Source organism: Magallana gigas, chromosome 5, assembly GCF_963853765.1.
Source record: "Magallana gigas chromosome 5, xbMagGiga1.1, whole genome shotgun sequence".
Classification (NCBI taxonomy): Eukaryota; Metazoa; Mollusca; class Bivalvia; order Ostreida; family Ostreidae; genus Magallana; species Magallana gigas.
This window is the reverse complement of record NC_088857.1, coordinates 9,935,790-9,963,260: the sequence shown is the minus strand read 5'-3', so window position 1 is coordinate 9,963,260 and position 27,471 is coordinate 9,935,790. Positions and strand designations below refer to the sequence as shown.

The 27,471-nt window shown below is 39.5% G+C and overlaps 1 protein-coding gene across 1 annotated transcript; it reads right to left on the bottom strand.

Annotated features, from left to right (window-relative positions):
• Positions 1-4,749: 4,749 nt before the first annotated feature.
• LOC136275382 (uncharacterized) lies at positions 4,750-27,012 on the bottom strand. Its single transcript, XM_066084290.1, has 12 exons — positions 25,996-27,012; positions 19,351-20,328; positions 18,910-18,963; positions 15,816-16,743; positions 15,535-15,659; positions 14,828-15,148; positions 9,184-9,403; positions 6,799-7,050; positions 6,238-6,372; positions 5,937-6,140; positions 5,220-5,471; positions 4,750-4,964 (listed from the first exon to the last, which is right to left on the bottom strand). The coding sequence occupies exons 1-12, from the start codon at positions 26,872-26,874 to the stop codon at positions 4,750-4,752; spliced, it is 4,563 nt and encodes a 1,520-aa protein (XP_065940362.1). The 5' UTR covers positions 26,875-27,012.
• Positions 27,013-27,471: the final 459 nt, after the last annotated feature.

The following is a 27,471-nucleotide window of genomic DNA, read 5'->3' as shown; positions in this document are numbered from 1 at the left end:
ATTGAAAGATAATGAAATTAACTAAGGAAAAACTTTAGTGTTAATAAACTTAGAAGTCTTTATTGATAACACAAATTGAAATTTTCATCCTTAAAACACTGGAGAGAATAAAACAATCTGACACCTAAACACCTTGATTTCAATAATCGTTGTGAATAGTTTATAAAGTAAAAAGCTAGATGTTTACCTGAACAGAGAGAGTTGGTTAGTCTGTAGCCAGTGTGACAGGAGCAGGAGTAACTCCCCTCTGTGTTTGTACACAGCTGGTTACACAGATTCAAAGAACTGTTGGAACATTCATCAATGTCTGCAAACAGAAAGTGCAATATGCAATCATAGTCATATCTACAATCTAAATAATCCTGAATTAATAAATATCCTACTTTTGACTCATGGAATTCAGTTAATCAGTAACTCCAGCTGGCATTTACATGTTCCACTTAAAATATCTGCACTGATAGGAACTTGCTTGTTAAACCAGAACAAATGTTCTCCAAATAATTATTCACTGCAAATCACATTTTGCACAGGATTTCTACAAGGGACACTTAGAACAGAGTTTGGTTGAAATGGACCAGCAATAATCTTTCCATAAAAAGACAATGAAACAAACGTTCAAAAAATTAATAAATGTGAAAAGTTAACAGATATCAAACTTTATCTAAAACACATGCACAGTATTGTCAGTGCAGTGTCTATATACACTTGAAGGCCTAAGACACCCATTGCCACTTGTTCGAGATTTAAGACCAATTCTATGTAAGAATCAAAGATTTATAAAAGGGCCTGGCCACGCATAGTCACCAATTTTCCTAATATTTCATACATGGACACAACTAGGTGTAAAACGCAAAAAACCACTAAAAGTTGGTTGCTAGGGGTAACCGTTGCCATGGTAATCGAGGCTAAAGATGGAAAAATAGCGAAACTTACCTTTTTTGAAGCCATATTAGAAGGTCTGCCCACTAATGTAAACTACCAAACACATAAAACAGCATTTGTCCTATTTTCAATTATTTTATTATATCAGAAAATTTATGGAGAAACCAATACTTTTAAAATGTTACCATGGAAACCGTTACAAATTTTTGAAATCATTTTTATGCGGTTTTTTAATAAGCCGAAATAAGAAACTGTTAATTTCTTACATTCATATCAATGTCCATGATATATATATATATATATATATATATATATATATATATATATATATATATATATATATATATATATATATATATATATATATATATATATAATTGTGAAAATTGACATCCGTTGCTATGGCAACAAGGCCAAAAAATAGGAAAAACTAAGAAATTGAAGATGATTTTGATATGCTTTAATTCCCAATTTTAGAATTTTTGTGCAATTGCTTTAGTTGGAATATGTAAAAATATATCTAAATTTTCATTATCTACCACAAAAAGCTTTGTTATGCAACAGAGAAGTGTTGTTGCTATGGAAAATTAAGTTGCATAAAAAATCACAAAGAAATTCTTACTTTTTGAAAAGTCCATAGCAACGGGCGTTATTTTTAGAAAATTTCAGATTTTTTTCAAGCGTCATTAAAGTTAAGGACATACTTTATTTTTTTTTCACCATTTGATTTCATATATTTATTCATTATAAGGAAATAATATCCATTCAAAGATGCCTAAAAATATTATAATTTTCCTTATTTTTAAGCTTGTTACCATAGCAACGGTTCTCAATTTTCATATTTAAATTCTTAATTGCACAATCATAATAGTGTTTACCAAAAAATCCAAGATTTGCAATTTTTATTCAAATTAAATGAAGAAAACATATTTAAAAATTTCTGTTAGGTAGCCATGGAAACGCTCTAAAAATATGCGTTTCTCCATGAATTTTTTTCTTTCTTTCGAAAAATGACAACTATTTTTAATAATATATTCTACCCTGGAAACCCCAAGTTCTGTACATTACTCATAATATGTTCTCAAATAAGCATTAAAATGCCATTTTTACATCTTTACCCTAGGTTACCATGGCAACGGGACCACATAGCAACAAACAAATGCGTGGTCAACGAATTTTGATTCTTACATAGAATTGGTCTTAATTCTTACCTCCACACTTTTAGAACTGAGTCACCAATTAATTATACACTAGTGATACAGAGTAATCCTTTACCTACACACTTGTAGAACTATGTCACCAATTAATTATACACTAGTGGGACAGAGTCATCCTTTACCTATACAGTTATAGAACTGAGTCACCCATTAATTATACACTAGTGGGACTGTGTCATCCTTTACCTATACACTTGTGGGACCGAGCTCCACTTTTTACCTATACACTTGTAGAACTGAGTTATATGGCAGCCAGTTACACCATTTACCTGTACATTTGTAGGACTGATACACTTCTTACCTATACACTTGTAGGACTGAGTCATCCCTTACCTGTACATTTGTATGACTGAGTTATCGGGCAGCCAGTTACACCATTAACCTGTATATTTGTAAGACTGAGAATCAAGCAGCTTTACCGACCCCACAAATTTCTGTAAACAGTCAGTAACAAACCAAAAAAGTGTTTAAATTGTTTTCTCGAGGACCTAAAGTTTGATCTGTAAACAATAAAAGATAATATATAACAATTTAATTCATAGGCTTATTCTCTTATGTTGTACCTTTTTCGTCAGTCGTCTGTGCAAACCTGGGTGCCATCGTATATAGGATCGTTTTATTACGTCACGGGCAAAGGGGGGGGGGTCACTCTAAATATTTTGGGGCTTATAAATTAAAGGTATGGTTGGACGTTTGTGTAAAAAACAGCTCAAATAACGTTAGGTCCGCCATGTTGCCGTATAAATTTTGACGCCCGCTGTGTAAAGAAATTTATAAGGCAATCACATGATTCATCCAATGACGTTGAGACATTCTAGTCCGAGGCAAAACAAATACAGTTGTAGGACCGAGTCAACTCTTACTTATACACTTGTAAGACTGAGTTGAATCTTACCTATACACTTGAGGGACTGAGTTATCTGGCATCCAGTTAATTTACTTATCTTTATATTTGTAAGACTCCTCACTCCTTACCTATACACTTGTAGGACGGAGTCAAATCGTGATTTTACACTTTTAGATTGAGTTATCTTGCAGCCAGTTACACCACTTACCTATACATTTGTTGGACTGGGTCACTCCATACTTTTACACTTGTAGGACTGAGTTATCTGGTAGCTATTTGCACCACTTACCTATACACGTGTAGTACTGAGTTATCTGGTAGCTAGTTGCACCACTTACCTATACACTTGTAGGACTGAGTCATCTGGTAGCCAGTGGGACAGTTCTGACATGTAAAGGCCCGTCCAGTTAGCTGTTGCTGAGCTGCTGGGGTGTCTGTACAGTTACTGAGGGGGTCACATGGGGAACCAGCACAACCATCAATGTCGGTCTCACACGAGTCGCCTAGAACAAGAGTCAATCAAAATAAAAGAAAAAGAGAGCATGTTCACTTACCACACACTCAGATTACTTGACAATGATACACATGATCAAAGGCACATGCATTAAATGTAACAAATATCTAATTTATAGAACATATTACCCACGAATATATTAAATCAAAATGTCCTACAAAAATGCACAACAATGAATTGACTATAAAGTTTCTTAACATTCCGTTCAGCAGTTTCAGAGAAGGTAGGCTTACAGACTGATTAATAGTTTATACAATAGTGGACATGATTTTCAGTTCAAAAGATAATGAAAGAATCAAATATCCCTGTCAATATACCTGTTTTACACTAAGGCTTTAATCATTAGCTACAAAAGTTCTATAAAATTCTGTTAAGTGGATTATTATAAAAAAGGAGTTTCACCATACCAAAAATTAAAAAAAAAAAAAAACAGAACTGACTGCCTGACTGACTGAATTACTTAATGACAGTCAGACTGTCTAATTGATCAAAAATGTTAAACCCCGATCAACTTGTTGTGAATACTTACTTAAGACTGTTAAACATTATAGAAAATGAGAGAAAATAAGAGAATAATATTGAATCTTTACCTGTCCACCCGATGTCACAAGAGCATGGTACAAAAAAGAATGAAGAAATACTGGTGCTTGTTGCTAGGGAGTAGTTACAGTTTCCATGGTTATTGCAGCCATAGCATTGGTACACAGTTTCAGATAACATAATGGACACACCATTTAGTTCATCAACAGCATACAATCTGAAATAGATGTTCAATATACATAAAAACTGCATTCATTCTTAAAAATACATGTATACTAACATTTTAGATTCTTTCTAAATCACTGAAGTTCGTCATCATGTACCTAATTAGATAAATACCATCTCAATAGGATCTACTTACTCTACAGAATAGGGTGTCATGTCTGGTGGCGTAAAGATGTAGGAGAAACTACTTACTCTACAGTATAGGGTGTCATTTCTGGTGGAGTATAGATGTAGGAGAAACTACTTACTCTACAGCATAGGGTGTCATGTCTGGTGGAGTATAGATGAAGGAGAAACTACTTATTCTACAGCATAGGGTGTTATGTCTTGTGGAGTATAGATGTAGGAGAAACTACTTACTCTACAGCATAGGGTGTCATGTCTGCTGGAGTATAGATGTAGGAAAAACTACTTACTCTACAGCATAGGGTGTCATGTCTGCTGGAGTATAGATGTAGGAAAAACTACTTACTCTACAGCATAGGGTGTCATGTCTGCTGGAGTATAGATGTAGGAAAAACTACTTACTCTACAGCATAGGGTGTCATGTCTGCTGGAGTATAGATGTAGGAGAAGGAGACATTCCCTGGGAGTGTATCAGAAGTAACATTCACAGGACTCAACATAATGATGGTAACATTGTCTCTGTTCACATCATAGGCAAAGGCTGTTATGTTGATGCTCTGGCCAACAACTGTGAACAAGGTTCCAACTCCATCCAGAAAAGGCTTTACATTAGCTGAAATTATACGGAAAATATGATATTTAAAACTAAGAACGCAAGATAGCTACATTGAATTTTTTTTTTATACTTTCTGATATCAAATTGGAGACCAACAAATAAAATAAAATATAGTCATTTAACATGCTTTTTATTATCCTACATGTAGCTCCCATACTTTGTGACTTTTTCAGCATGCAGATAGTACTGCAATGCTAACATGCATATCATTTGCTTAAGCCAGTAAGCTTCGATTTTTCTTCTGGGGCTGACCTGCTAGTCTCTGTTCCTTGAGGACTGTATCATACGCTGTTTTAGTGACATTAGCTATGGCTTCATTTTGTGTGGCAAGAAAATCGTAGATACAGTTTAAATTCTGGGGACCTCCACACACTTCTTGTGCTTGGTTTATCTCTTGCTGGGTAAAATCGTCCATAAATATTGGGGCAAAATCTGTCTGTTGGAAGGAACTGCAATCCATGTCACCTCCATACACAAACAAAGATGCAGCACAATCAATTCTCCCTGAAAGAGTAAGATTTTTATATGTTGACTATATTATCAATTAAGTATAAAAAGGAATTAGATGTTCAACTCCTCTGACCTCTTTCAAAAAATTTAATTATGTTTAATTTCTCTAACGAATTAAGTTAGTTCAATTCTGTTTTGAGGCTGCAAATCAAAGTTTGTTGACATTGGTCTTATTGAATAATTCTAATGTGATCACATATCAGTATAACTTAATATGACTTTTATGAAAATCCTGTAAACTAGCCTGCTTCAAAATTGAAAGATCAAACCTTTCTTGTCCTTCATAGAAATAGTTTTGAGACTTAAAATTCTAGGTATTTTGCATTGAAACCAGGCCCATTTGGAGCCCCTTTCTGACTCCTGGAAGAGTCTTAATTAAACGTAGTAAATAATGCCATTATTGATTTTGGAGTTCTTAGATACATTGAGATGTACAATACTAGTATGTAGCAGTCTTACAAAGCTCTCCAAAGTTGAAATATAGCTCTCGTTCAGTCGTGTTAGAGGGCAGTAGTGTTCCATTGGGCATTTTCAGGTCATCATTCATGTTCCCGTTGATATTTCCCAGAAGTCCTGAGTTGGTTGAGGTGGAAGATAATGAATCTGGTATTCCAGTAGTTAGTTCCAGCATTCCGAGGTTAAGAGACATATCAAAAGTGATGCCTATTATACAAAATATTTTATAGTCAATTGAATCATTCTGTAATATAATGCTGCAAAATGAAAGTAAAACTCTCTTCTACTTAATGTTCTCTTTTACCTGATGGGAACAGAATCTTGGCAGAGTTTGTCCCTGTTCTTTTCAGTAACAGTCTACTGGCTACATAGTAGGAGTAAGTATCGCTGGAATAAAATTGACGGGTGATATCCTCTCTATCTGCATAAACAACCAGTCCTGAAGCAAAGAAAATTAACACAGGTAATACCTACGATATTGCTGGTTTTGCCTAATTAATGCAGTTTCAGCGTTGCTTATGAAATCATAATTAAACTTAACGAGGCTGGATCTAATTTGTTCTGCCCTAGATTTTTGAATGAAATTTTTTTTGGAATGGGATTTTGCTTGAAATGTAACAATTTTGCACATTTTTTTTTTTACATTTTTTTAAAAACTTCTCCCCTATTGATTTCTTTTTCTGTTCTTCATATTAAAGTTATTGCTAAAAGGCATCAAATGGTCAAATAAAAAAAACCTTTTACCTCCTGGTTTGTTCCAGGGGTAAAACTCAATGGAAATGTTTGTTTAACGTGATGATATATAAAAATTGTATATCTTATTTGCTTTGAACATTACAGTTCTTCTTTGCATATCTGTCTGTACCTGATTTTGCTAGATTGACCTCCACCTGGGCTATTCCTCCATTCTTTTCTTTGACAGCGAACGCTTGGAACACGGTGGCATTAATGGCGGTTCCATTAGCGTTGATGGCCTGTGTTGTACGGGTCTGAATCTCTAGAAGAGTCTCATTAGACCCAGGTTGTGTCATAGTCAGCATCACATATTCTCCCAGTCCATTAAATGTATAGGTAAGACCATCCAATGTTCGTATGTGAGGATCTCCAAAAGATGATCCTAAAAAAGAGTATTTTATAAACAAAAAATCTTTAAAATATTCCCCGTTTAAAAAAAGCTAACTTCAAAATCAAGACTACATAGTTTAAGGCACATTCAACTTATGCGCTCATTTTATACTACATCACCGAAACGTATTAAAATTAGTCTATCAAATAAGTGTATTCTGCTGTAAGCTAAATTGGATTAACAACCGTCAGCGTATTATATTTAGTGAATATTTTGTAGTTAAAGCTGAAATGAAATCATAAAAGCATTTGGTCGCCATATTAGTTTTGATCGCTGCTCTACTGTCACTGGGGTATATATACCGGTCGAGAAAGTTACGGTCGGTTGCCTTCTGATCGAGGCATTCAGGTTGCACGGACTTCTGAATGCATGAACTACACAATGTAGTAAAATGTTTGTAATATATAATAAAGGAAAAAACAATCAGTAAAATACAAAATATATTTATTCTTTGAAACAATTTCCAAGGTATCCGTAATATTTTGCACAGATAGTGCTGCCTTACTTCGCATGCACATCGAACACGTGTGTCGTTCATTCAGAATGCATAACGTCTGCATCATTTTTAAAACCCCGGCGGCAGTTCATCCAACACAGTAGCTGAATGATAGTCAATCCAAGAAAGTAACAACGTAACATCGTTTCCATCCGTTCCTACAAAAACGCTCCGTTTCTAAAAATCCATGCGATCATTGACATTGCTCGATCTGCCACAGTGTGTAGTTTGCGCATGTGCGATGTTATATTATACACAGGAAAGGTCTAAATTTATCGAGGATTTTTGAAGTATCTGTGGCTGGATTTCAGTCTGTCTTCTTTCGTCATTCATTGGATATGCCTTGCCAGAGAAGTGGTTGTCATATTATTTTTGTTCCAAACGTGTTTCTACACGTCTTATCGTCCAAGGTAACGTGTTCGGGTGAATGAAATACACGAATGCGGTGAAGCATGAATAGTACTCTCGGCCTTATATAGGGGGTGTGTAGCGATGAGCTTCTGCTCATAGAAATCGACAACTAATATGGCGGTAGTCGGAGATAAAAGGGAAATAATGCATATTTATGAATTCATGTCAGCTTTAAGCGATGATACTGAATGAGGTTGACAATGGTTTTCAAGGGGTGTTAATTTCAACTCTTACCCTCCCAAGCAGGCACTATTCATTTTATTATACCGAATGTCTTAATTTCACTTTACTGCTTTTATTTAGGTATATATGGCGTGAATATTATGGCGAACCGTACGCGCATGTAACAATTCGTTTTATTATACTTTCATGTTAAATACTGAAATCTGATTGGGTTAGACGCAGTTGATAATCCGTTCTATTACCCTCAGCGTTAGCAACACACGGGTAACACAACGAATTGTTACATGCGTGTAAATTATGCACGTACGGTTCGCCGTAGAATTCACGCCATTTCTATATAAAAGCTTCGCGTCAGTTGACAATGGCTTACTCGGGTGTCAATTTCAACAGTTACCCTCCCAAACAGGCACTATTTAAATATTGTTATACTTTCATGTTAAATACTGAAATCTGATTGGTTAAGACGCAGTTAATAATATTTACTATTACCCTCAGCGTTAGCAACGCACTTGGCAACGGGTAACATTAAAAAATGTTACATGCGCGAAAATTATGCGCGTACGGTTCGCTGTAGAATTCACGTTATTCCTATATAAAAGCAGTAAAATTTTCTTAAAATTCTTTTAAAAGACATTCAGTATTACAAAATAGATAGTGCCTGTTTGGGAGGATAACAGTTGAAATTGACACCCCTCGAAAACCATTGTCAACCTCCGCTTCGCGTCGGTTGACAATGGTTTTCTCGGGGTGTCAATTTCAACTGTTACCCTCCCAAACAGGCACTATTTATATAATGTTACCCAATACCAAGGGTCTTGATTAGCGCCGAGGGTAATAGAACGGATAATCAACTGCCTCTTAACCAATCAGATTTAAGTGTTTAACATGAAAGTATAATAATGAAATATGCAATTGATTTAGTGGAAAACGCCTGCCGCTAAAGAAAGGTTTTCGGTATTTTAACATACATGTATTCACCAAAACACTTATGATACTTTCAAACATGATAAAATGGTTAATTATTTTGATCATACCAGATGTGAGGGCTTGGTAGAGATCACAAGTGTCAGAGTATCTTAGTCTGAGGAATTCACTACAGAGGTTGGAATGGTGACAGCAGTAATCGTGAGGCTCCTCATCCAACACATTGGCTTCTCTTGGATTGTGTAGAGGGTTTGATGTGTAAATATAACCAGCACTTGCTCCAGAGCTAATCAGAGTGGCCAGAGTTGAATTTCTAGAATAGCAGCATTTCTGAAACAAACAGTGTTGAAGATATAATGGGATTTGAGAAATAATGAAGGAACAGACTGGGATTCCAACTCAAGCCCTCTTAATCTCTAGCCAGGTGCTCTACCATCTGAGCTATCTATTTCGACCTACTCTGACCATCATTTATCTCCCCTTTACATAATCTTCGCCCTTGAAGATCATCCCAGGCACTTTCCCTTCACTGACAGGAGTTATCTTGTCAGTAGTTTTTACAAGGCACCAAATGTAACGGGATTGGAGAAATAATGACAGATCAAATCGAGATTTCAAGCTGGGCCCCCCTGAAACTCAAGTCAGATGCTCTACCCATTGAGCTGTCTGGCGCAGGGTTTTTTTTATCCAGTTTGACCGTCAAAAACCCAGAGAGGGCCACAATGCTCATCTGCTCAGCAACAATTTATAACCGTGACCAAGTTACTTTGATGGTCATAATTATATGTTTTGAATAAACTGGAAAATTCTTAAATCTAGCTTGATGTTATATTGAATTGACAGTCTTAAACCTCTAAAATTGAAGATATTTACCAATAGAATTTTCTTTTTGAACAACTCTTAAAAGTTTTGGACTCTAACTGTGCCCTCTTTCCAAATCAAAGAATAATGAAATCGATGTATACTTGAAAGCCAAGATAAAAAAAACAAAATATGCAGACGATATCTTTTATTTCTGATGTTCTCCCCTAATACTTGATGGTATTCTAAAAGAATTAGACTTCTTTGAAAAAAAAATCTGGTCTTAAAATCAATTTCCAAAAAACACAAATGGTTAAAAAAAATTGGAAAATAATTTGTAATATTTTTTGTGGGGATGCAACAGGCATAAAATAAAGAAAACCCCTATAATACAAGATTATAAATATGGAGGGCTAAAAATGATTGATTTCCCAGCTTTTATCATTAGCCTAAAATCCAGCTGGATAAAAAAATTAATTAATTCTAATGCAAAAAAGGTAAAACTTTAAGAAACAACTATAGAAATTGAAATATCAGATTTATGGAAAAGAGGATTAGATTTTACTTTTGAAATGATTAGAAAAATACCAAATTTATTTTGGAAAGAAGTGTTACCTAGCTGGGCAGAAGTAATAAAATCAACAAGTAAGCCAACTGAAAAACAATTTAATACCGAACTATTATGGGACAACCCAAACATTCTCATAGGAAATTCCTCAGTATTTAAAAAAAAATATTTTGGAGTAGGGTTTACGCTAATTAGTGATCTGTTTGACTGTAATAGGAATTTTCTTAGCTTATAGATATTAAATGACATGAAAGTGAATACAAATTTTATTGAATACGCAGGTTTAAAAAAAAAGCAATAAAAACACATAGAAAATACAGATATGAGCAAAGAACATGGACCCAAAATTCCAAACTCTATTTATCTTTTTTCATAGAGATACAAAAGGATGTAAGGAAATGTATAACATTTTAATTGAAAATAAAAGAGATCTAATAACATCATCAATGGGATGGAGAGATCTTGGAGAAAATTCCACCGATTTAGAATGGAATAGAATCTACTGTCTCTGCTTTAAAAATGTTCAAGAAAGTAAACTCAACTGGCTCCAATATAAAATTTTACATAGAATTATACCTACAAATTATTATCTGCACACGTTGAAATTAATTGATTCTCCCTTACGTGGGTAGCTTCTATCGATCATCTTTTTAAAGTATGTTTTTATGTAAAAGAACTATGGTGTGATATTGTGGAATGGTTTTTAAATGAATTTGATATTTCCATAGTTTTTGATCGGAAATCTGTTTAATTTGGTAAAATTCTAAATCCAAGCATTTAAAAACTGTACAATTTTATATCAATGGTTCTTAAATGGTATATTTTTGCAACCAAATATAACAAAAATCCATACCTTAGTTTTAAATTAGTAAAACAAATAATAAAAAACAGGATCCTGCTTGAAAAATATGTTATTGAAAAACTGTAGATACTCAGATTATGAAAACCACTGGCAAACAGATTGTGAGAACTTACAACAAGTTTTATGACATCTGTGGTTGCTTAAACTATTCCTTTTTTTAACTATATTGATTTGTGAACATCTACAGGAATACTACTTTATTAAGATAATAGACTCGAATTTTCGGTCTTTAATACCGAGAAATCGGAAGAATACCGTCTTTTATTTTATATATCTTAAACATCATTGGTACTTGAAGATTACCAATTTTTTTATTTTCTCTCAGTTAAGCTTCGCTAATTAATAATCCCGGAAATAACCTAGATTTTTTGGATTTTACAATCTTGCGCTTGCGCAATACATTCACGCTAACGGGATTTCTGCAATACCACATCTGCATGAATAAACTCAGAAAAGATAATACAAATACGGGTTAATTTTCATTGGACGTTTGCTATATATTCCGTTCATATATATATTAATAATTTCTTATGAGAGAAAGTATAAAATAACAAATAGACATTTCAACTAAGTACTTACTCTTGTCTTCGTGATGACAAAAAATATTTGATTACATGTAAAAAAAAAAAAGTTGCATTATATTAATTTAAAATATACGGACCCAGTTTTACAAAGAAATTACGTGAACGTTGGTGAAAAGGTGTTGAATTCTTCCATTCTATGGATTAAAATTTTTAGTTGAAAGTTATTTGCAGTCTCAAAAAGGTTTGTTGTGATGAATTTGACTGTTATTTTCAAGCCAACTTCATTGACTTTCTCCAAAATCGTTCTGGAGCGATCCTTCAATTTTCTGCTACATTACGGGTATAAGGGAGGCATTCTAACTATGGTGAGGGCCTTTCCCGACACACAGATTATTCAAACTAAGAAAAGTGTAGTGAAATTAATAGCATTATTGTAGGCTTATAGCTTTTTTATGTCAATGTCAATAATACGGTGTGTCGATGTACCTATTTCGTAAATGTCCGATATGCAATGTTAATCCGTGCACGCATGGGTCAAAGTCTAGTATATTTTGATACATGTAACCCGCCCCCCCCTTTTCTTTTGTATTTTTTTCTTCTTCTTAACTGTCCTTTTTCTCTTTTTATCTACTGCTATTATTTATTATTTTTTTTGGCAAGAAAAACATGTTTTTACACTATATGGATAACTCATTTTCTTTTAGATTAATAAGATATTACAATATGTAGAATCTTGAAATGTATGAAATATGTCTGAAATATGTGTGTATGTGGAATTATGTGTAAACAAAAATAAAAAAAATATTATAAAAAAAGAACCCAAACAAAAACAAAAGATGACATAGATTTAAAAAGGAGGGTTTCAGTCATATTTTGCTCTGTTTTTAAGTGATTTTTACCAGAAAATACATCCAAAAATGAAATCGTAGCTTTGTGCCCAAGAGTAGCAAACGAAATAATAAATAAATAAAATAAAATAAGAATTAAGCTATAATTAATTTTATCTTCTTTATAGCTTTTTTAATGGTAATGTTGATGTCATAATAAAGTAAAACCTTCCATATTTTTCTTCAAACTTAGCTAAAGAAACCAATTTGTTCTAGTGTATTACCCCCAACACGCTATTTTCACAGTCACAGCTGTCACGGTGAAAGTCACATTATAAATTCAACATGCTTTTTCACATAAAATACATTGTGTATCTTTAATGAAATTTTAACAACTTTTGAATACACTGAAAGAAACTTACGGTCCTTTCTTTTTAGAAAATAATTGAAAAAATGATCTAAAGCTTTCAAACTCTGCTAAATGTAAAGTCAAGGTCAAAGGAAAGGTCAAGGTAGTCAATACACAGTTTTGCTTAATTAAATTATGATGAAAAAAAAAAAATGACTAGGCATAAAAAGATATTATCTAGATCTTTGTAGTTTTGGTTAAACTGCTCTATGCACCTGCTCAGACGCATCCGAACAATAAATAATTAATATGCGATTGCTTTACAACAAGATCTTTACTTGCGAAGAAAAATGTAGTTGGCAACATTTTAAAAATATGATTTATGGCAGCATAAATATTACATAAACAGTATGACTACTCATTTTAAACAAACAAATTAATTACCCGTGTTCCAGAAACTCCAGTGGGAGGAAATTCACTAACATAACAGTTTGGTTGACGGGGGTATGGTACAAATCGACCATCTTTTTGTATTCTGTCTTCACTGCATGGACAATTGGTTAATTTTGTGTTTGCCAATGTAACTGCCAGATACTCTGGGTTTCCATAGCTTTGGATCCAGGTGTAACATTTTTCAGCGTAGTTGATGAAATCGTTCATGGTATCCATCTTGTAAATCCAAATGCCTGGCTTACCTCCCCCTGAAAGACGTTAAGTATAGTAGTTAAAAAGTATTTAAAAAAATGCTCAGTACACATATCTCCACCTTATTACAGTTCGTCCGTCAGTCTATCAAAATGTAATCAAAATCTAGCTGCTAAGATACAGAAATCAAAATTTTGGTCAGTTTCAAACACTAGATCAAAATTTCAATACCGATAACACATAATAAACTAAGGAGTCCACAGGTCAACCAGTTAGTATAGACAATGTTCATTTAATTAAATCAAAATCTAACCACCATTAAAAGGTAAAGGTGATAGTAATTTAAATTAGATTTGATTTAACTTAGTTTGCAAGTAATGCAAAAGTTTTTATATTTCAAACATATAAATATTTTATCTACAACCAAAACTCTCCAAAGTAACTTACTGTTATAGCCATTGTTAAACACCTCATCGAGCATGTTGTTGGTCAGAGAGCCTGGATGGCTGTAGAAGTCACTGGACCCACACTTGTATCCCAGCAGGGCTGATTTTGGGGGGAGCCAGCCCATTTGTTTAAAGAGGAAAGCTGTGAAGGTGGTCACTCCATCGCTGACAATCAGCAACTGGAAACTGGCCCTCTGTTAACAATATCATTTGTAACTTAAATAACAATTAATTATTAATTTTAGAGACATCCATACAAAAATAAAATAAAAACCTCTTTGTTTAATATTTGTTAAGAAAATCAACTGTAATATATATTATGACCAGTATTTTATAAAGACATGGAAAAGTCCATTAAAACTTTTACGGATACTATTGGCTTAAATGATTTCATCCATATCCGACTTTAGAATATATCTATCTATATTATTTCCCAAAAGACCACATTTTACCAACAATTTTATTAAAAATGTTTAATGCTAATTGAATAGAAAGGTTAACTGTTAGATTTTTTCCATGTTGAAAAACATGCAGATATAAAACAAATAAATGCACCAAGGCAAACAACCATTCATTGATGTTTTTTCTCAAATCTCAACATTGTGTGTTTTTGGGCTTGTTTACAATTCGGGAAGTGAGAACCAATAATTGACTGTGGCACATCATCACAGATTTGTATTTGTATTTACATGCAATCAATACTATCTGACTTATCCTTAGTCTGTTCTTTACCTGAGAGGAATAGACAGAAGCAGGAGCTGGACGGACATTTTCCCATGTGACAACTAAACCTGTATTGGGACTAAAACTTGAAGCCACCATTGAATCTTTGTAATTTTGAACAATGAGAGTTTGGGCCTCATAGAGAACAGACGAATTGGCAGAAAATTGGTTGTAGAAATGATACCAAACACGCGAGTCTGCCGTCATGTCAATGTCTGACCAAAAGGGAGCAACTATTTTGTCTGGCAGTGATCCTGGCTGAACATAGAATTGCTGTGGACGACCGCTATTGAAGTAGCTATCAAACGTCACGTAACCATTCGTATAGATCTGAAAAATAAATACGTAATTAATAAAAACTAATCTTTGGATAAAATATGGTAACCGTTATAAACGTTAACTTAATCTAGCATACAACCACACAGCTTAAAGAAATTGATATATATTTCAGTTTGTATTAGAATATATCCATGTTGAATAATACAGTTAAAGTATCCCTGTTGAATCCTTGGTGCTAACATAATTAAAGACTTTCCATCGTGTACCGCAGAATTTACCGGCAAAAGCGATTGTAGATATTATTTATCACAAAATATTTGTTTCAGAGAGAGTTGTAAATATTGAGATGTTGGTCATTAAACATTGCAAAACTTCTATCATCTACATCAAATTTCACAGAATCTAATATCAATTACAAATTTAAACTTAACACATACATAAACACTATGAAATAGTGATGATCCACAAGTAATTCCAACTGGATTATCAACAATTGCTAGCAGCAAGTCATCCCCACTTAAACCTTCGATATCACCAGCTTCTTCCCCGTATGAAAGGAAGTCTATTGGAAACCAAAAAAAATCAAGTGAATAGAGCTCCAGTAAAAAGAACTTAAATGAAAAAAAATTATGTGAAAAGACTACTTTCAAAAGATATGTAAAAAAAGGTTTACCAATATACTTTAAAATTTGCTTAAGAATTACCAAAAATAGCTTACTTTCATTTCGAACACTGATTGTGGTGGAGATAAGTTCAGTTGTAGTGGTGATGATTTCTGTTGCCGTGGTAGAAGGAACCTCGGTTGTTGTACTGGATGGAGTACTGGTAGAAGTGCTGCTACTCTCCGTACTTGTACTTGCAGTGCTGCTCAGTGTTGTTGATGAAGTAGTTGGGGCTTCAGTTGTACTTGTGCTCGTTGGCAAAGCTGTGGTTGTAGACGTACTTGTGGAAGTCGTCTCTGGAGTACTTGTTGTAGTTGTAGTCGTTTCCGTTGTTGAGGTAGTGGTGGCCTCAGTTGTGGTGCTTGCACTCGTTGGGGGTTGTGTACTTGTTGATGTTGTGCTACTTTCAGTTGTTGTAGATGGAACCTGGGTGGTGGTTGTCGTTGAAGGCGTGGTGGTGCTTGTAGAAGCTGTTGTACTTTCTGGGGTTGTGATAGTAGTCATTTGTACGGTTGTGGTAGAAGGAGCCTCAGTTGTTGTACTTGATGGAGTACTAGTAGAAGTGCTGCTACTTTCCGTACTTGTACTTGCAGTGCTGCTCAGTGTTGTTGATGAAGTAGTTGGGGCTTCAGTTGTGCTTGTGCTCGTTGGCAAAGCTGTGGTTGTAGACGTACTTGTGGAAGTCGTCTCTGGAGTACTTGTTGTAGTTGTAGTCGTTTCCGTTGTTGAGGTAGTGGTGGCCTCAGTTGTGGTGCTTGTACTCGTTGGGGGTTGTGTACTTGTTGATGTTGTGCTACTTTCAGTTGTTGTATATGGAACCTGAGTGGTGGTTGTCGTTGAAGGCGTGGTGGTGCTTGTAGAAGCTGTTGTACTTTCTGGGGTTGTGGTAGTACTCATTTGTTCTGCTAAAGTAGAAGGAGCCTCAGTTGTTGTACTTGATGGAGTACTAGTAGAAGTGCTGCTACTCTCCGTACTTGTACTTGCAGTGCTGCTCAGTGTTGTTGATGAAGTAGTTGGGGCTTCAGTTGTGCTTGTGCTCGTTGGCAAAGCTGTGGTTGTAGACGTACTTGTCGAAGTCGTCTCTGGAGTACTTGTTGTAGTTGTAGTCGTTTCCGTTGTTGAGGTAGTGGTGGCCTCAGTTGTGGTGCTTGTACTCGTTGGGGGTTGTGTACTTGTTGATGTTGTGCTACTTTCAGTTGTTGTAGATGGAACCTGGGTGGTGGTTGTCGTTGAAGGCGTGGTGGTGCTTGTAGAAGCTGTTGTACTTTCTGGGGTTGTGGTAGTAGTCATTTGTACGGTTGTGGTAGGAGGAGCCTCAGTTGTTGTACTGGATGGAGTACTAGTAGAAGTGCTGCTACTCTCCGTACTTGTACTTGCAGTGCTGCTCAGTGTTGTTGATGAAGTAGTTGGGGCTTCAGTTGTGCTTGTGCTCGTTGGCAAAGCTGTGGTTGTAGACGTACTTGTCGAAGTCGTCTCTGGAGTACTTGTTGTAGTTGTAGTCGTTTCCGTTGTTGAGGTAGTGGTGGCCTCAGTTGTGGTGCTTGTACTCGTTGGGGGTTGTGTACTTGTTGATGTTGTGCTACTTTCAGTTGTTGTAGATGGAACCTGAGTGGTGGTTGTCGTTGAAGGCGTGGTGGTGCTTGTAGAAGCTGTTGTACTTTCTGGGGTTGTGATAGTAGTCATTTGTACGGTTGTGGTAGAAGGAGCCTCAGTTGTTGTACTGGATGGAGTACTAGTAGAAGTGCTGCTACTCTCCGTACTTGTACTTGCAGTGCTGCTCAGTGTTGTTGATGAAGAAGTTGGGGCTTCAGTTGTGCTTGTGCTCGTTGGCAAAGCTGTGGTTGTAGACGTACTTGTCGAAGTCGTCTCTGGAGTACTTGTTGTAGTTGTAGTCGTTTCCGTTGTTGAGGTAGTGGTGGCCTCAGTTGTGGTGCTTGTACTCGTTGGGGGTTGTGTACTTGTTGATGTTGTGCTACTTTCAGTTGTTGTAGATGGAACCTGAGTGGTGGTTGTCGTTGAAGGCGTGGTGGTGCTTGTAGAAGCTGTTGTACTTTCTGGGGTTGTGGTAGTACTCATTTGTTCGGTTGTGGTAGAAGGAGCCTCAGTTGTTGTACTGGATGGAGTACTAGTAGAAGTGCTGCTACTCTCCGTACTTGTACTTGCAGTGCTGCTCAGTGTTGTTGATGAAGTAGTTGGGGCTTCAGTTGTGCTTGTGCTCGTTGGCAAAGCTGTGGTTGTAGACGTACTTGTCGAAGTCGTCTCTGGAGTACTTGTTGTAGTTGTAGTCGTTTCCGTTGTTGAGGTAGTGGTGGCCTCAGTTGTGGTGCTTGTACTTGTTGGGGGTTGTGTACTTGTTGATGTTGTGCTACTTTCAGTTGTTGTAGATGGAACCTGAGTAGTGGTTGTCGTTGAAGGCGTGGTGGTGCTTGTAGAAGCTGTTGTACTTTCTGGGGTTGTGGTAGTACTCATTTGTTCTGCTAAAGTAGAAGGAGCCTCAGTTGTTGTACTGGATGGAGTACTAGTAGAAGTGCTGCTACTCTCCGTTCTTGTATTTGCAGTGCTGCTCAGTGTTGTTGATGAAGTAGTTGGGGCTTCAGTTGTGCTTGTGCTCGTTGGCAAAGCTGTGGTTGTAGACGTACCTGTGGAAGTCGTCTCTGGAGTACTTGTTGTAGTTGCAGTCGTTTCCGTTGTTGAGGTAGTGGTGGCCTCAGTTGTGGTGCTTGTACTCGTTGGGGGTTGTGTACTTGTTGATGTTGTGCTACTTTCAGTTGTTGTAGATGGAACCTGAGTGGTGGTTGTCGTTGAAGGCGTGGTGGTGCTTGTAGAAGCTGTTGTACTTTCTGGGGTTGTGATAGTAGTCATTTGTACGGTTGTGGTAGAAGGAGCCTCAGTTGTTGTACTGGATGGAGTACTAGTAGAAGTGCTGCTACTCTCCGTACTTGTACTTGCAGTGCTGCTCAGTGTTGTTGATGAAGAAGTTGGGGCTTCAGTTGTGCTTGTGCTCGTTGGCAAAGCTGTGGTTGTAGACGTACTTGTCGAAGTCGTCTCTGGAGTACTTGTTGTAGTTGTAGTCGTTTCCGTTGTTGAGGTAGTGGTGGCCTCAGTTGTGGTGCTTGTACTCGTTGGGGGTTGTGTACTTGTTGATGTTGTGCTACTTTCAGTTGTTGTAGATGGAACCTGAGTGGTGGTTGTCGTTGAAGGCGTGGTGGTGCTTGTAGAAGCTGTTGTACTTTCTGGGGTTGTGGTAGTACTCATTTGTTCGGTTGTGGTAGAAGGAGCCTCAGTTGTTGTACTGGATGGAGTACTAGTAGAAGTGCTGCTACTCTCCGTACTTGTACTTGCAGTGCTGCTCAGTGTTGTTGATGAAGTAGTTGGGGCTTCAGTTGTGCTTGTGCTCGTTGGCAAAGCTGTGGTTGTAGACGTACTTGTCGAAGTCGTCTCTGGAGTACTTGTTGTAGTTGTAGTCGTTTCCGTTGTTGAGGTAGTGGTGGCCTCAGTTGTGGTGCTTGTACTCGTTGGGGGTTGTGTACTTGTTGATGTTGTGCTACTTTCAGTTGTTGTAGATGGAACCTGAGTGGTGGTTGTCGTTGAAGGCGTGGTGGTGCTTGTAGAAGCTGTTGTACTTTCTGGGGTTGTGGTAGTACTCATTTGTTCGGTTGTGGTAGAAGGAGTTTCAGTTGTTGTACTGGATGGAGTACTAGTAAAAGTGCTGCTACTCTCCGTACTTGTACTTGCAGTGCTGCTCAGTGTTGTTGATGAAGTAGTTGGGGCTTCAGTTGTGCTTGTGCTCGTTGGCAAAGCTGTGGTTGTAGACGTACTTGTCGAAGTCGTCTCTGGAGTACTTGTTGTAGTTGTAGTCGTTTCCGTTGTTGAGGTAGTGGTGGCCTCAGTTGTGGTGCTTGTACTTGTTGGGGGTTGTGTACTTGTTGATGTTGTGCTACTTTCAGTTGTTGTAGATGGAACCTGAGTAGTGGTTGTCGTTGAAGGCGTGGTGGTGCTTGTAGAAGCTGTTGTACTTTCTGGGGTTGTGGTAGTACTCATTTGTTCTGCTAAACTAGAAGGAGCCTCAGTTGTTGTACTTGATGGAGTACTAGTAGAAGTGCTGCTACTCTCCGTTCTTGTACTTGCAGTGCTGCTCAGTGTTGTTGATGAAGTAGTTGGGGCTTCAGTTGTGCTTGTGCTCGTTGGCAAAGCTGTGGTTGTAGACGTACCTGTGGAAGTCGTCTCTGGAGTACTTGTTGTAGTTGTAGTCGTTTCCGTTGTTGAGGTAGTGGTGGCCTCAGTTGTGGTGCTTGTACTCGTTGGGGGTTGTGTACTTGTTGATGTTGTGCTACTTTCAGTTGTTGTAGATGGAACCTGAGTGGTGGTTGTCGTTGAAGGCGTGGTGGTGCTTGTAGAAGCTGTTGTACTTTCTGGGGTTGTGATAGTAGTCATTTGTACGGTTGTGGTAGAAGGAGCCTCAGTTGTTGTACTGGATGGAGTACTAGTAGAAGTGCTGCTACTCTCCGTACTTGTACTTGCAGTGCTGCTCAGTGTTGTTGATGAAGTAGTTGGGGCTTCAGTTGTGCTTGTGCTCGTTGGCAAAGCTGTGGTTGTAGACGTACTTGTCGAAGTCGTCTCTGGAGTACTTGTTGTAGTTGTAGTCGTTTCCGTTGTTGAGGTAGTGGTGGCCTCAGTTGTGGTGCTTGTACTCGTTGGGGGTTGTGTACTTGTTGATGTTGTGCTACTTTCAGTTGTTGTAGATGGAACCTGAGTGGTGGTTGTCGTTGAAGGCGTGGTGGTGCTTGTAGAAGCTGTTGTAATTTCTGGGGTTGTGGTAGTACTCATTTGTTCGGTTGTGGTAGAAGGAGCCTCAGTTGTTGTACTGGATGGAGTACTAATAGAAGTGCTGCTACTCTCCGTACTTGTACTTGCAGTGCTGCTCAGTGTTGTTGATGAAGTAGTTGGGGCTTCAGTTGTGCTTGTGCTCGTTGGCAAAGCTGTGGTTGTAGACGTACTTGTCGAAGTCGTCTCTGGAGTACTTGTTGTAGTTGTAGTCGTTTCCGTTGTTGAGGTAGTGGTGGCCTCAGTTGTGGTGCTTGTACTCGTTGGGGGTTGTGTACTTGTTGATGTTGTGCTACTTTCAGTTGTTGTAGATGGAACCTGAGTGGTGGTTGTCGTTGAAGGCGTGGTGGTGCTTGTAGAAGCTGTTGTACTTTCTGGGGTTGTGGTAGTACTCATTTGTTCGGTTGTGGTAGAAGGAGCCTCAGTTGTTGAACTGGATGGAGTACTAGTAGAAGTGCTGCTACTCTCCGTACTTGTACTTGCAGTGCTGCTCAGTGTTGTTGATGAAGTAGTTGGGGCTTCAGTTGTGCTTGTGCTCGTTGGCAAAGCTGTGGTTGTAGACGTACTTGTCGAAGTCGTCTCTGGAGTACTTGTTGTAGTTGTAGTCGTTTCCGTTGTTGAGGTAGTGGTGGCCTCAGTTGTGGTGCTTGTACTCGTTGGGGGTTGTGTACTTGTTGATGTTGTGCTACTTTCAGTTGTTGTAGATGGAACCTGAGTGGTGGTTGTCGTTGAAGGCGTGGTGGTGCTTGTAGAAGCTGTTGTACTTTCTGGGGTTGTGGTAGTACTCATTTGTTCGGTTGTGGTAGAAGGAGCCTCAGTTGTTGTACTGGATGGAGTACTAGTAGAAGTGCTGCTACTCTCCGTTCTTGTACTTGCAGTGCTGCTCAGTGTTGTTGATGAAGTAGTTGGGGCTTCAGTTGTGCTTGTGCTCGTTGGCAAAGCTGTGGTTGTAGACGTACCTGTGGAAGTCGTCTCTGGAGTACTTGTTGTAGTTGTAGTCGTTTCCGTTGTTGAGGTAGTGGTGGCCTCAGTTGTGGTGCTTGTACTCGTTGGGGGTTGTGTACTTGTTGATGTTGTGCTACTTTCAGTTGTTGTAGATGGAACCTGAGTGGTGGTTGTCGTTGAAGGCGTGGTGGTGCTTGTAGAAGCTGTTGTACTTTCTGGGGTTGTGATAGTAGTCATTTGTACGGTTGTGGTAGAAGGAGCCTCAGTTGTTGTACTGGATGGAGTACTAGTAGAAGTGCTGCTACTCTCCGTACTTGTACTTGCAGTGCTGCTCAGTGTTGTTGATGAAGTAGTTGGGGCTTCAGTTGTGCTTGTGCTCGTTGGCAAAGCTGTGGTTGTAGACGTACTTGTCGAAGTCGTCTCTGGAGTACTTGTTGTAGTTGTAGTCGTTTCCGTTGTTGAGGTAGTGGTGGCCTCAGTTGTGGTGCTTGTACTCGTTGGGGGTTGTGTACTTGTTGATGTTGTGCTACTTTCAGTTGTTGTAGATGGAACCTGAGTGGTGGTTGTCGTTGAAGGCGTGGTGGTGCTTGTAGAAGCTGTTGTAATTTCTGGGGTTGTGGTAGTACTCATTTGTTCGGTTGTGGTAGAAGGAGCCTCAGTTGTTGTACTGGATGGAGTACTAATAGAAGTGCTGCTACTCTCCGTACTTGTACTTGCAGTGCTGCTCAGTGTTGTTGATGAAGTAGTTGGGGCTTCAGTTGTGCTTGTGCTCGTTGGCAAAGCTGTGGTTGTAGACGTACTTGTCGAAGTCGTCTCTGGAGTACTTGTTGTAGTTGTAGTCGTTTCCGTTGTTGAGGTAGTGGTGGCCTCAGTTGTGGTGCTTGTACTCGTTGGGGGTTGTGTACTTGTTGATGTTGTGCTACTTTCAGTTGTTGTAGATGGAACCTGAGTGGTGGTTGTCGTTGAAGGCGTGGTGGTGCTTGTAGAAGCTGTTGTACTTTCTGGGGTTGTGGTAGTACTCATTTGTTCGGTTGTGGTAGAAGGAGCCTCAGTTGTTGAACTGGATGGAGTACTAGTAGAAGTGCTGCTACTCTCCGTACTTGTACTTGCAGTGCTGCTCAGTGTTGTTGATGAAGTAGTTGGGGCTTCAGTTGTGCTTGTGCTCGTTGGCAAAGCTGTGGTTGTAGACGTACTTGTCGAAGTCGTCTCTGGAGTACTTGTTGTAGTTGTAGTCGTTTCCGTTGTTGAGGTAGTGGTGGCCTCAGTTGTGGTGCTTGTACTCGTTGGGGGTTGTGTACTTGTTGATGTTGTGCTACTTTCAGTTGTTGTAGATGGAACCTGAGTGGTGGTTGTCGTTGAAGGCGTGGTGGTGCTTGTAGAAGCTGTTGTACTTTCTGGGGTTGTGGTAGTACTCATTTGTTCGGTTGTGGTAGAAGGAGTTTCAGTTGTTGTACTGGATGGAGTACTAGTAAAAGTGCTGCTACTCTCCGTACTTGTACTTGCAGTGCTGCTCAGTGTTGTTGATGAAGTAGTTGGGGCTTCAGTTGTGCTTGTGCTCGTTGGCAAAGCTGTGGTTGTAGACGTACTTGTCGAAGTCGTCTCTGGAGTACTTGTTGTAGTTGTAGTCGTTTCCGTTGTTGAGGTAGTGGTGGCCTCAGTTGTGGTGCTTGTACTTGTTGGGGGTTGTGTACTTGTTGATGTTGTGCTACTTTCAGTTGTTGTAGATGGAACCTGAGTAGTGGTTGTCGTTGAAGGCGTGGTGGTGCTTGTAGAAGCTGTTGTACTTTCTGGGGTTGTGGTAGTACTCATTTGTTCTGCTAAACTAGAAGGAGCCTCAGTTGTTGTACTTGATGGAGTACTAGTAGAAGTGCTGCTACTCTCCGTTCTTGTACTTGCAGTGCTGCTCAGTGTTGTTGATGAAGTAGTTGGGGCTTCAGTTGTGCTTGTGCTCGTTGGCAAAGCTGTGGTTGTAGACGTACCTGTGGAAGTCGTCTCTGGAGTACTTGTTGTAGTTGCAGTCGTTTCCGTTGTTGAGGTAGTGGTGGCCTCAGTTGTGGTGCTTGTACTCGTTGGGGGTTGTGTACTTGTTGATGTTGTGCTACTTTCAGTTGTTGTAGATGGAACCTGAGTGGTGGTTGTCGTTGAAGGCGTGGTGGTGCTTGTAGAAGCTGTTGTACTTTCTGGGGTTGTGATAGTAGTCATTTGTACGGTTGTGGTAGAAGGAGCCTCAGTTGTTGTACTGGATGGAGTACTAGTAGAAGTGCTGCTACTCTCCGTACTTGTACTTGCAGTGCTGCTCAGTGTTGTTGATGAAGAAGTTGGGGCTTCAGTTGTGCTTGTGCTCGTTGGCAAAGCTGTGGTTGTAGACGTACTTGTCGAAGTCGTCTCTGGAGTACTTGTTGTTGTTGTAGTCGTTTCCGTTGTTGAGGTAGTGGTGGCCTCAGTTGTGGTGCTTGTACTCGTTGGGGGTTGTGTACTTGTTGATGTTGTGCTACTTTCAGTTGTTGTAGATGGAACCTGAGTAGTGGTTGTCGTTGAAGGCGTGGTGGTGCTTGTAGAAGCTGTTGTACTTTCTGGGGTTGTGGTAGTACTCATTTGTTCGGTTGTGGTAGAAGGAGCCTCAGTTGTTGTACTGGATGGAGTAATAGAAGAAGTGCTGCTACTCTCCGTACTTGTACTTGCAGTGCTGCTCAGTGTTGTTGATGAAGTAGTTGGGGCTTCAGTTGTGCTTGTGCTCGTTGGCAAAGCTGTGGTTGTAGACGTACTTGTCGAAGTCGTCTCTGGAGTACTTGTTGTAGTTGTAGTCGTTTCCGTTGTTGAGGTAGTGGTGGCCTCAGTTGTGGTGCTTGTACTCGTTGGGGGTTGTGTACTTGTTGATGTTGTGCTACTTTCAGTTGTTGTAGATGGAACCTGAGTGGTTGTTGTCGTTGAAGGCGTGGTGGTGCTTGTAGAAGCTGTTGTACTTTCTGGGGTTGTGGTAGTACTCATTTGTTCGGTTGTGGTAGAAGGAGTTTCAGTTGTTGTACTGGATGGAGTACTAGTAAAAGTGCTGCTACTCTCCGTACTTGTACTTGCAGTGCTGCTCAGTGTTGTTGATGAAGTAGTTGGGGCTTCAGTTGTGCTTGTGCTCGTTGGCAAAGCTGTGGTTGTAGACGTACTTGTCGAAGTCGTCTCTGGAGTACTTGTTGTAGTTGTAGTCGTTTCCGTTGTTGAGGTAGTGGTGGCCTCAGTTGTGGTGCTTGTACTTGTTGGGGGTTGTGTACTTGTTGATGTTGTGCTACTTTCAGTTGTTGTAGATGGAACCTGAGTAGTGGTTGTCGTTGAAGGCGTGGTGGTGCTTGTAGAAGCTGTTGTACTTTCTGGGGTTGTGGTAGTACTCATTTGTTCTGCTAAACTAGAAGGAGCCTCAGTTGTTGTACTTGATGGAGTACTAGTAGAAGTGCTGCTACTCTCCGTTCTTGTACTTGCAGTGCTGCTCAGTGTTGTTGATGAAGTAGTTGGGGCTTCAGTTGTGCTTGTGCTCGTTGGCAAAGCTGTGGTTGTAGACGTACCTGTGGAAGTCGTCTCTGGAGTACTTGTTGTAGTTGTAGTCGTTTCCGTTGTTGAGGTAGTGGTGGCCTCAGTTGTGGTGCTTGTACTCGTCGGGGGTTGTGTACTTGTTGATGTTGTGCTACTTTCAGTTGTTGTAGATGGAACCTGAGTGGTGGTTGTCGTTGAAGGCGTGGTGGTGCTTGTAGAAGCTGTTGTACTTTCTGGGGTTGTGATAGTAGTCATTTGTACGGTTGTGGTAGAAGGAGCCTCAGTTGTTGTACTGGATGGAGTACTAGTAGAAGTGCTGCTACTCTCCGTACTTGTACTTGCAGTGCTGCTCAGTGTTGTTGATGAAGTAGTTGGGGCTTCAGTTGTGCTTGTGCTCGTTGGCAAAGCTGTGGTTGTAGACGTACTTGTCGAAGTCGTCTCTGGAGTACTTGTTGTAGTTGTAGTCGTTTCCGTTGTTGAGGTAGTGGTGGCCTCAGTTGTGGTGCTTGTACTCGTTGGGGGTTGTGTACTTGTTGATGTTGTGCTACTTTCAGTTGTTGTAGATGGAACCTGAGTGGTGGTTGTCGTTGAAGGCGTGGTGGTGCTTGTAGAAGCTGTTGTACTTTCTGGGGTTGTGGTAGTACTCATTTGTTCGGTTGTGGTAGAAGGAGCCTCAGTTGTTGTACTGGATGGAGTACTAGTAGAAGTGCTGCTACTCTCCGTACTTGTACTTGCAGTGCTGCTCAGTGTTGTTGATGAAGTAGTTGGGGCTTCAGTTGTGCTTGTGCTCGTTGGCAAAGCTGTGGTTGTAGACGTACTTGTCGAAGTCGTCTCTGGAGTACTTGTTGTAGTTGTAGTCGTTTCCGTTGTTGAGGTAGTGGTGGCCTCAGTTGTGGTGCTTGTACTCGTTGGGGGTTGTGTACTTGTTGATGTTGTGCTACTTTCAGTTGTTGTAGATGGAACCTGAGTGGTGGTTGTCGTTGAAGGCGTGGTGGTGCTTGTAGAAGCTGTTGTACTTTCTGGGGTTGTGGTAGTACTCATTTGTTCGGTTGTGGTAGAAGGAGTTTCAGTTGTTGTACTGGATGGAGTACTAGTAAAAGTGCTGCTACTCTCCGTACTTGTACTTGCAGTGCTGCTCAGTGTTGTTGATGAAGTAGTTGGGGCTTCAGTTGTGCTTGTGCTCGTTGGCAAAGCTGTGGTTGTAGACGTACTTGTCGAAGTCGTCTCTGGAGTACTTGTTGTAGTTGTAGTCGTTTCCGTTGTTGAGGTAGTGGTGGCCTCAGTTGTGGTGCTTGTACTTGTTGGGGGTTGTGTACTTGTTGATGCTGTGCTACTTTCAGTTGTTGTAGATGGAACCTGAATGGTGGTTGTCGTTGAAGGCGTGGTGGTGCTTGTAGAAGCTGTTGTACTTTCTGGGGTTGTGGTAGTACTCATTTGTTCGGTTGTGGTAGAAGGAGTCTCAGTTGTTGTACTGGATGGAGTACTAGTAGAAGTGCTGCTACTCTCCGTACTTGTACTTGCAGTGCTGCTCAGTGTTGTTGATGAAGTAGTTGGGGCTTCAGTTGTGTTTGTGCTCGTTGGCAAAGCTGTGGTTGTAGACGTACTTGTCGAAGTCGTCTCTGGAGTACTTGTTGTAGTTGTAGTCGTTTCCGTTGTTGAGGTAGTGGTGGCCTCAGTTGTGGTGCTTGTACTCGTTGGGGGTTGTGTACTTGTTGATGTTGTGCTTCTTTCAGTTGTTGTAGATGGAACCTGAGTGGTGGTTGTCGTTGAAGGCGTGGTGGTGCTTGTAGAAGCTGTTGTACTTTCTGGGGTTGTGGTAGTACTCATTTGTTCGGTTGTGGTAGAAGGAGCCTCAGTTGTTGTACTGGATGGAGTACTAGTAGAAGTGCTGCTACTCTCCGTACTTGTACTTGCAGTGCTGCTCAGTGTTGTTGATGAAGTAGTTGGGGCTTCAGTTGTGCTTGTGCTTGTGCTCGTTGGCAAAGCTGTGGTTGTAGACGTACTTGTCGAAGTCGTCTCTGGAGTACTTGTTGTAGTTGTAGTCGTTTCCGTTGTTGAGGTACTGGTGGCCTCAGTTGTGGTGCTTGTACTCGTTGGGGGTTGTGTACTTGTTGATGTTGTGCTACTTTCAGTTGTTGTAGATGGAACCTGAGTAGTGGTTGTCGTTGAAGGCGTGGTGGTGCTTGTAGAAGCTGTTGTACTTTCTGGGGTTGTGGTAGTACTCATTTGTTCGGTTGTGGTAGAAGGAGCCTCAGTTGTTGTACTGGATGGAGTACTAGTAGAAGTGCTGCTACTCTCCGTACTTGTACTTGCAGTGCTGCTCAGTGTTGTTGATGAAGTAGTTGGGGCTTCAGTTGTGCTTGTGCTCGTTGGCAAAGCTGTGGTTGTAGACGTACTTGTCGAAGTCGTCTCTGGAGTACTTGT

Coding starts and splice junctions, on each gene's coding strand:
- LOC136275382 (XM_066084290.1), bottom strand. CDS start 26,874: ATGAGTACTACCACAACCCCAGAAAGTACAACAGCTTCTACAAGCACC. Junction 9,404..14,827: donor CTTCTGTCTATTCCTCTCAG/GTAAAGAACAGA, acceptor TGTTTGTTTCAG/AAATGCTGCTATTCTAGAAA. Junction 6,141..6,237: donor CAAGATTCTGTTCCCATCAG/GTAAAAGAGAAC, acceptor TTTGTATAATAG/GCATCACTTTTGATATGTCT.